The sequence below is a fragment of the Salvia hispanica genome, chromosome 3 (genome assembly GCF_023119035.1).
Source record: "Salvia hispanica cultivar TCC Black 2014 chromosome 3, UniMelb_Shisp_WGS_1.0, whole genome shotgun sequence".
Taxonomy (NCBI): domain Eukaryota; kingdom Viridiplantae; phylum Streptophyta; class Magnoliopsida; order Lamiales; family Lamiaceae; genus Salvia; species Salvia hispanica.
In genome coordinates, this window is record NC_062967.1 from 13,101,827 (window position 1) to 13,112,432 (window position 10,606).

General features: G+C 31.7%; 1 protein-coding gene across 1 annotated transcript; it reads left to right on the forward strand.

The window, feature by feature from the left end:
* Positions 1-7,975: 7,975 nt before the first annotated feature.
* Positions 7,976-10,606, forward strand: LOC125216667 (eIF-2-alpha kinase GCN2-like). The gene is made up of 6 exons (XM_048118426.1): positions 7,976-8,029; positions 9,229-9,337; positions 9,413-9,598; positions 9,668-9,840; positions 9,916-10,250; positions 10,332-10,606. The coding sequence occupies exons 1-6, from the start codon at positions 7,981-7,983 to the stop codon at positions 10,356-10,358; spliced, it is 879 nt and encodes a 292-aa protein (XP_047974383.1). The 5' UTR covers positions 7,976-7,980; the 3' UTR covers positions 10,359-10,606.

Consider the following 10,606-nt stretch of genomic DNA (forward strand, 5'->3'; position numbering starts at 1 on the left):
TCATACATGAAATATCACCATGGTTTCATAATAAAATAAAACAAATAATGTTCTAATATAAAGCTACCATTTTTGTATATTTACGTATAAAATGACTTGACAATAATTGTGATGATGATTATTTGTTTAAATAAATAGAATAATGAATATCTCTTTCATATGTAGTGTATTTATTATACATGGAATCTAAAGAAATTTTCCATATAATTTTATGTTTTCATTGTTTATATATCTAGTTGGAAACATGATTATATGTATTTTCCACTTGTCAAATCTCTATTAGTAGGGCATACCAAATAGAAATGACACCTTGGCGAGGATTGACTACTAAATTTTTACTCGAATGCAACATGACACTTAATAGAAATAATGGGATGAGGTTAAAAGGTTTATTAATCAAAATGAAATTTGTGGTAAGTAAATAGCGAATGAATATATACGGAGTATTATTTTTAGACGACATAACCTAGTATTTAAACTTCAATATTTTGTTAATTATGGTTAGGTTTCTAACTTTTCAAATTTTCTCAATTGACCCCTAGTAACTAAAATTAAAATTAATATGGTAGGATAACAAAACAATGTTGTTTATGACAAAACAAAATCATTATGATTTACATGTTAATTAAAGATGCGATTTTGTTGTTACTGATGTTATAATACTAGTATTGGTTTTAATTTTAATCATTATAGGGACATACTGCATGCTATACCAAATTAAAGAAGTGAGAGGTTTTTAAGTCTCTTTGTACTATTAAAATGAGCTCACATTACTTTACCAACAAAAACAAAAGAGCTCACATTTGTCAAAATTAAATTGACCACTAGTACTGTTTGAATTCAATTGTCCACCAACTCAGATTGTACGCTTCTAGAGCCTCTAGCATGCAAACAAGGAAAACTTTTACTCTTATCTTTATTTTGTCAGTGATTTTGTTACTACTAGCTCAAGATTATATAGGTATGCAACCATATATTCGAAAAATAACTAACTTGAAAATTAATTGAACATTGGGATGTGATCAAATGCAAATTCTAACTATTGTACAAACTCCAAACTATGAAATGGACCGTTAGAAAATATCAATAGATGATAAAATAGTAGCAATAGAAAATGTCAACACAGTGTCAACAGTTGATATTGTATTGACACTGTGTTGACATTTTCTGTTGCTACTATTTTTACATCTGTTAATATTTTTTAACAGTCTAAATCATAATTTGGAGTTTGTACAATAAATGAGTTTGCATTTATCACTATCCAACATGCATGTTACAATAACATCATTTAAAGATTTCACAATCATATTTAAACCATTAGTTCATTAAACTAATCGATTAATATTCGTAGTCAAAATTATTTAATTAATTTTTCCACTGAAAGATTCATATTTGTATGAATATGTGTGTATGAACTGCTTTAGGTTTATCCTTTCTTTGAAACCATTACCACCAATGTATCATTATCGTCGGTGTCTGCTTTCCTTCTTTAGGTGTTTTCTTTGTACAATCACATGAAACTCCTTTCCTTCTTTAGGTGTTTTGTTTGTACAATCACATGAAACTCCAATGCTTTGTTAGCTGTAAAACTCAATTCTGTTGTTTTACAATCACACGATACCATTCTCTTATTTTTAAAAGAGAATGATTGTGTTTTTTGCTAAAATACTTAAAACAAAAGCTACATTTGATGTAGGGGTGAGCAAAATAACCGAAAACAGAATATCCGAACCGAATCAAACCGAAATTTGAAATTCGGTTCGGTTTTTTCGGTTTTTCGGTTCGGTTCGGTTTTAAAAATACAAAAATTTCGGTTTTTCGGTTCGGTTCGGTTTGGGCGAAAAAAAAAAAATCGAAAAACCGAATTATATTTTAAATATATTATTATATATTTTTATCTTATTAATTTAGTATATTATATCATATATATAATATATATTCTTCTAATATATTTTTATATAATAAATATTATATATTATATTAATTTTATATTATATATATTTACATTCTATTAGTATATATAAAATAAAATAAATTAGATATATTAAAATATACTATTTTTTTTTTCGGTTTTTCGGTTTTGTTTTGAAATTTCGGTTTTTTCGGTTCGGTTCGGTTTCAATTTTAGCCTAAATTCGGTTTTTCGGGTTCGGTTCGGTTTGGGCGAAAAACTGAACCGAAACCCGAATGCACACCCCTAATTTGATGTGTTCCTGATTTTTTACCAAACAATATCTCACATGAATTTGATTACAGGTGAAAGTATACAAATGTGGAGATGTTGTGGCACAGGTGGTTGGCGAGGATCGAGCATAATAATCAAGTTTGTGGTTGACAAACTCTCTTTGGATCAATTTCATAAATGAGTACTGTATGATATTTATATTGAATTAGTTAGTACTGAAGTTGTAGTCTAGGTTGTACACAAACATGAATTCGAACTGAAGTTAGCTTCAAGTGCAACATTGCTACTTGTTTGTTATAATTGGTTCTTTTCATTTCTTCTAAAAGTTGACATTGGTGAACAACTTTGGGATTATAATTGCACTCGGGATTTTGATATTCCTGAAGCTGATCTTAATTGCGGTGTAAGGGTAGTGTGATGAGAGTGCCAAGTGGAGTAGGAGCAGCCATTGGCGGAGATGCTATGCTGGTAGCTCCAGCTCTGGCCTCTGTTGTTGACTGCCTCATCTCTCACCCCACTGTATGTATGTTTGTGCAGCATATATGATTATTAGCTTTCCTTGAAACTATCCGCTTACTTTTGAAGATTAGTCTTGATAGATTAAAACAAAAATGTAAGGCCAATGCATAGCATGGGTGGGTAGCACTAGTTACAGAAAATAACGCAATAATTACTTTATTAATTCTATTAACAAATCTAAAAAAGCGATATGTATGAATGTGGAGTATATTTAGTATCAAATCTAAGAAAGTAATTCAGTGATACTTCAAATGTCGTTTTGGTAATAGTGATCTGTGCCTAAATTATGGTTCCCCACTGTATTATTCTTGCCTATGCTGGGCAAAATAAACTTGGACTCTAGGAGTACTACTTAAAGCAGACGGTATTAATTGATTAAAGGATACATTAACCAGATTCATTTATACGTTAGTGACTTATTTGATGGGCCGAATATGCAAATACTATTGATTTGATTATGTGCCAGCATTATCGGTAAACCGACTTTCCTATTTCGAATTATTAAATGATTATGGTGAAAAATAGAATGACATTTAATTTAAGTTGTATTAATTCGGGACATCTGAAATTTGCATTATGTGATTAAAATTTGGCATTTCCAATATTCACCAATATATTAAAATAATTCCACATTGAAAAACGCAATATTCACCAATATATTAAAATATTACCACATTTGGAAAATGTAATATTCACCAATATATTAAAATAATTCTATATTGAAAATCTTGTTGCGTGACAAAAATCTATTGAAGAAACTTGCTTAGTTTGAATCACATCCTCTACTTATCAAAAATAAAAAAAATTAAATTGGACAATATTTTATGGACGGACCAAAATGATAAATATGGATATTATTTCTTAGTGGGTAAATATTTCTTTTTATTGTAATAAGAGGTAGAAAAAGTTAACCAACATTTTCATACAAAATTTAATTACACAAAAAGGTCATGCACATTTGGGCCGGTTTGGAATAGCTTTGTCTTAGTATTTCTTTAAAATTGATTTAAACTTTAATTTCACAAAAGAAGGCTCACTACTCCATATCATTATAAGCCATCAGAATAAAATAATCACAGCTATATTTTGATCGACAAATTAGTGCATGTGTATGTTTAATTTACTTTTTATTTATTTTTAGAGGAAATGTGAGTATGAGATTTGCGTTGTAATCTCTCCCCTTGATAGAGTGGATAAGTACACTACTATCAAGCTATAAATAATATGGTGAGTTTGAGATATTATTGAAAATGACTGAAGCGAGGGTAAACAAAATTAATGATAATGATAACGATAATGATAATAAAGTATAGTTAGAAATGTAAGGCCAAATCAACATACTCTGAATAATTTTCGTGATAGTGCTAATTCACACGGGATTGAAAGCTTGATAGCTTTGGACCTATGGTAATATTCACCAATACATTAAAATAATTTCACATTGAAAATCTCGTTGCGTGATAAAAATCTACTAAAAAAACTCGCTTAGTTTTGAATTTCATCCTCCACCTATCAAAAATGGAAAAATTAAATGTGAATAGTATTTTATGGATGGACCAATAACAAATATGTACAATACTAAAGGAGATGATTTTTGGGTGAGACCTTTTTAAATGATGTAAGTAGATTTTGGATAGAAGAATTAAGGCATCGAATGAAGTCTTGTATGAGTATGATTCAAAGTACACCAATAATATTCATATCGGATTAGAAAATTAACTCAGTTTCATAAAATTTGTGATTTTTAATTGTATGATGTATCACTTAATGTCAGTAAAAAAATATTGCATAATTAAACCAAGCTCAAGATTATTTTGAAGATTAAAAATCCTACATTACTTATACGATAGAAAAACTCAGTAGATAAGTTATACTTGTATTTCTGATTAGAGAAATGTTAGAAACTATACACACCAGGTCAAAAAATATGAAAAAGAATTACTCCACATAAGAGTACAAGGTTAGCTCAAAAACTAAAATCATTACTGTTTGCAATAATTCAATTCAAACTTATCAAAATTAAAATTGGAAAAAAAATATGCAGCTCGGACGAAGTGGGTATATAAATATATTTTACATCTGAGTTTTCTACTATTCATCACAAAACTTTAAGAATGGTTTTTCCAAATGAAATAGCTGCATATGCTCACGTTAAAAAATACACCACAAATAAAAATTGAAACCTAAGAAAATTAATGCTATAAAATCATTATATTCTTATCAAAATAAAAGAAAAAATTCAATTTAAACACACCCTTATGGTAAAATATGTCCCAAAAAAACACTACTATAATGCAGACTCGGCGAAATCATTACCATACATTAATTAATTAATATAAAAAAAAATTAAAATTTGAGCGGTGGGTGACCGATCAAATGAGAGGACATCAGGACAGTTGCCATTTATCCTTTCTGGGAAGAAGAAACAAACCAGACATTAATAGTATACTCGTCTTAATAGAGCCCAGAAATTCCTACTGTAAGTATAATCAATTTAACAAGCTATATTACTTGGTTAGATTCTAATTTTTAACTGAAAGCGGAGTGCTGAGATTTGTATTTAAAGTTTAATTACAAAAAAAATTGTCAAATAATGGCATAATTAAGAGACGTGACACATATTTTGTAAGGGTAAATAATTTTGTAAATAAATAGTATTAATTTGTATGTATTATAATATGATAAAATTTATTACTACTATAATATAAAAATATTAGTAGAATACTCGTGGCCAATTTAAATTCGACGAATTCGAGCTCATTTTAATACAAGGGACTTAACAGCTCTCGCCTTCTGTCGATTTTTCCCATTTTTGTTTACCCAAGTTGTTGCACAAATTTTTGTAATGTAAATGTATTAAGTATCATACTCGAGTGTCAATTCAGCTATTTGTAGCAATAAGACCAATTTAATCCGGCCCAAATGGTTTTGATTCAGACTTGCCCAAATAGTGTACTACTCTCGCAATAATGAAATGTGAGCATAACAAATTGCAATACTATACTACTCCAAGTCAGGGGTAGTGGTGGTGAAATTGACGGAATATTCTAACAACTTAATTATGAATATCTTTTTTATCCATTACATTGTTCTAACATGATCAGCTATACATTTTTCATGTATGAGAAAAGAGGAAACCAGGCTCTGTCAGCCAATTCTCACAGGCAGATCAAATTCCCTACCGTAAACGCCTACATTTAAAAATTACTAGCATAATTAACCTAACATCCAAAAGACTAAAGTGGAGCTGTTATACTATGATATCATATCTATGAAAAGTCAAAATTAGAGGAAATTCTTTTGACTTTGGGACTAACCGAAGGATTGGTCTACCACTCTACCCCAATCCCACTTGAATTTGACATCGATCTCAAGTCCACTGTTTGTAGAAGCAAGTGAAAAAAAAAAAAGAAGTTGTAGGCAGTGGTATGCAAATGGTGTGACGGTTGTGGCAGACTTTGAACGACAAACAAACAATAGAAATGAACCTAAATCCACAACAGATGTACTGGTAGATTTTTCCTTGGTCGTAGGCTAGCTCCTAGAGCAAGTGGAGTGATGTATTTTGTAAGTGAGGTTATTGTTAAAAGATGTGATTATGTGCGGCTTGGTGGTGTGTGGAGGGGATGGAGATTATTTTTGGGTTAGACCGTTTTAAAATGATGAAAATAGATTTTTGATAGAAGAATTAAGGCGTCGAACAAATTAAAGTCTTGTATTATTCAAACTAAACCATGCAAGATTAAATCGAAGAAAATGAAATGGCATATAAGTGGAAGGGAGGAAAGGAGCATCGGGTTATTAATTGCAAGGATTTAACATAAGAGCCGGGATTTCATTATAGAAGGGGCAAAATTATATGTAGAAAATTTATATATATTTGAGGAGGGGCATTTTGTATAAATATATATATATATATATATATATATATGTATATATATTTGAAAAGTTTTAATAGATGTACAAAGGTGAAGAAATGGTGACGAGGGGCATTTGCCCCATGTACTACAAGACTAGATTTGCCCCTGTTTTTACTTCTCCTATTTAACTTTTGGCAACTTTTATGTTTTACCGAGATTACTAATATGATACAACTTTTAAAGCGTTATGATGCAAATCGCATTTGAAGTTTTGTGACAATCCAGGTGAAAATCTAACGGTTTAGATTAGAATGATGTTATAAACTTGAAGTGGAAGGACACTTTATTTGAAAGTTTGATTAAATTTTAACTATAATTATATATCTACCAAAACACAAAATTTGATTATTTAATTTTATTCAAATAAGTGTCAATTAAGCTATTTGTAGCAATAATACCAATTTAATCCGGCCCAAAGGGATTTGAGTCAGACTTGTCACAAATAGTAGTAGTATTTTGTTATAATGAAATGTGAGCCTAACAAATTCCAAAATTATAGTCGTAAGTCAGGGGCGGTGGTGGTGAAATTGACGGAAAATTCTAACAACTCGTATGGATATCCTTTTTTTTATTCTAATTACTTTATCTAAACATGATCAGCATAATTTTTTAAAATATGAGAAAAGAGGAAGCCGGTCTCTGTCAGCCAATTCCCACAGGCCGACAAAATTCTACAGTACCTTAAAAAATTACTAGTAGCATAATTAAGAATTAAGATGTTAATGTTATACTATGATATCTATCAAAAGTCAAAATTAGAGGAAATTCTTTCAACTTTGGGATTGACCGAAGGATTGGTCTACCATTCTACCCCGATCCCACTTGAATTTGACATCGATCTCAAGTCCACAAATAGCACATGAAATTTTAGCAAAAACAGAGAAAAAAAGAAGAAGTTGTAGACAGATGGTGTGACGGTTGTCACCGGACATTGAACGACAAATAAACAATAGAAATGAACCTAAATCCACCAAAGATGTACAAGTAGTCGTAGAGTAATTAAGGCATCTAAACGAAGTCTCGTATGATTATTTTGAAGATTTAAATCACAGCTCAAGATTATTTTGAAGATTAAAATCCCTACATTAATTATGTACGATAAAAAAAAAAGTTGGTAGATAAGTTATAAAAGTGTATTTCTGATTGGAGAAATATTGTTAGAACTTGGAACAGTACCATGTCCAAAAAATATGAAAATAAGAGAGATAAGAGTACTATAGGACATTGTCTCAAAAGTAAAGATTATTACATTTTAAACCTAATAAAATTAAAATTAAAACATTACGTAGAAAATGCAGCTCATATAAATACACTTCACCTCTTAGTTTTCTACTCATCACACACAGAAGTTTGGAAATGGCATTTCCGAGTGAAATAGCGGCATTCACTCACGTCAAGGAATTAGGTTACTTCTATTCTTCAAAACTTTAGTAGATTTAATTTAGGGATATTATCACTGTGGTTTTGTCATGATTATAGGATTTGATCATATTAGTGTTGGTTTTTTTAATATTTGCGCTGATTCTAGCTTGATTTTTTATGATTTGATATTTGCGCCTATTTTAGGATGATTTTTTTACTAGCATTTGATATTTCCGTCGTATTTATAGGATTTAATGACTTAGTGATGATTTTTTTTATATTTGCGATGATTCTAGCTTGATTTTTTTACGATTATCTGCGCCTATTTTAGCATGATTTTGGTATATCTGCGCTGATTTTGTTAGGATTTGATATTTGCGCCTATTCTAGCATGATTGTTTTGACTAATTTAATATTTAATCGGCGAGTTTATGGTTTTGGCATGATATGATCGCTTCGATTTCCACGAATTTGGGTTTTAATATTTAGGATCTGTTATTAGCCCTAAATCAGCGTGAGTTTTATTTTAATAGTAGTATTTTAGCATGATTTATTGGTTGCATTAGGAATGATTTGGATCCGTGTTTTTAGAGTTTTAGGTTTTAACATGATTTATTGCCTATATATAGATTTTGTTTAGCATCTATTTCCCCTCATCCTACTCTACTGCATCATAACCTTCACCTATTTTCCCCTCCCCTTATGGAATTTTAGTTAGCCTAGTGTGTGATTTTCCTCCTCTATCCTCTTGCACCATCCTGCCATACCTCATTTACTTCAGCCTAATAGTTTGTTGATGAATTGTAAAACTCTTGCATTCAACTTAACCTTCACCTCTCCCTCCTGCACTTGAGCCTAGATAGGGTGTGTTTTGCTTGATTTTCCCCTACATCTTATTCCCCCTCTCCCTCCTCCCCTGCATAGATTTTGTTTTAGCATAGATTCCCCTGCCTCTGTTTCCCCTCTTCCACACTCCACTGCATCTTAACCTTCACCTCTCCTCCCTCCTAGCTAGGGTGTGTTTTGCTTGATTTTCCTTAAACATCTCATTCCCCCTCTCCCTCATCTGCTTTCTCATCTCCTCCTATATATCCACCACCCTGCCTCCTCCTCCCCTGCATCTTCTCTCTTATCCTCTTATTTACATTCGTGTTTTGCCCCTGATTTCATGCAGACTATTTAGGATTTGATATTAGTTGGTTTTAGTATGATTTATTTATTGTTTTAAGTTAATTTTTATAGGTGATGGAGGTGGTGGATCAGTCCACAGCTGTGTGACCAAAGATGGTGGCCAACCATATGCCATCAAAATTATCCCATTATGTGATACATGTGAAAAACATGTCTTCTTGTAAGTACTTCATTCTTATTTTTACATTTTTTCTAATACTAGTTTAATTTTTGTTTCTTTTAATATGTTTTACAGTGAGACTAGGTCACTGTTTCTAATTCATCCCAACATCTTAAGATGTTACAAGGCATGGGTAGAGAAATCTGCCCCTGATTTTGCACCCACCACATTGTTGACACGCATCCATAAGGATTATGACTTTGAAAAATGTGGAGAGACTCCCACACACTTCCTCTATCTTCTCATGGAGGAGTGTGAAGGGTAAGTATTTAATTAATGCTGCTTATTGACTTAAACTGCCTGTTTCTAATACTCCATTTTCATTTTCAGCAACTTGGCTTCACTCCACCTAAAGAAGAATTTTGATGTTCAGTCAATCTTCATTGACTGCCTAAAAGGTTTGGAGTATATACACTCCAAAAATCTGGTCCATGGTGATATCTCAACCAACAACATATTTGTTGACATATATGGGACAGCAAAATTGGGTGACTTTGGATGTGGTAAGTTAATACTTTTTGTTTATCACTTTTTATTCACCATATTCACTTTCTCACTTTCCTTTTTATTCTCTTAAGTTTCGGATGAAGGGATACCTCATCCTATCGGGGGTGTATCCCTCTACCATGCCCCGGAACTGGAAGATGTCGTTGATAAATGGCTTCGTGAAGGGACTCCAATTGATGAGCAGGTATGTGTTGTGACCAAGGCAAGTGACTTATATGCACTTGCCTTGGCTATGATCGAGCTGATGTATCCCATGAGCACAAATATGGAAAGGGATCCCTTCTTGATGAGCATCAAGTCTACTAAAGACTTTCCTGACCAAGGAAGAGTTTCGCGTTTCTGCATATCTCAGCTGGAGGTTATGTTGAGTGACGATCCTAAATGCCGCACTGATGCAAAATCTATTGTGAGTATTCTTCTTCTTCTTCGTTTATGTTTCTATAGATAGATTAAACATTTTTTATAAAGGACAGAATTTGTTTGACAGAGAATGGAGATGGAGACAATGCATTGAGGAGCTACTGGTTGATTTCCATTTGACTGAGAATGGAGATGGAGGAACTTACTGACATTGTGAATCTTTGATTAGAACTATGAGGGGGCAAGAAAACTTATTTTGAAACTTAGCCGATTTTGCATGCAGTTTACTCACTACCAATGCTATTATGCTACTGAAAAGTATATACAGCTGTAATCATGTGGATTTTCTTTAACTCTGAACATGTTGCTTGAAGACCATTTATTCTATAGTCTTTATGTCTA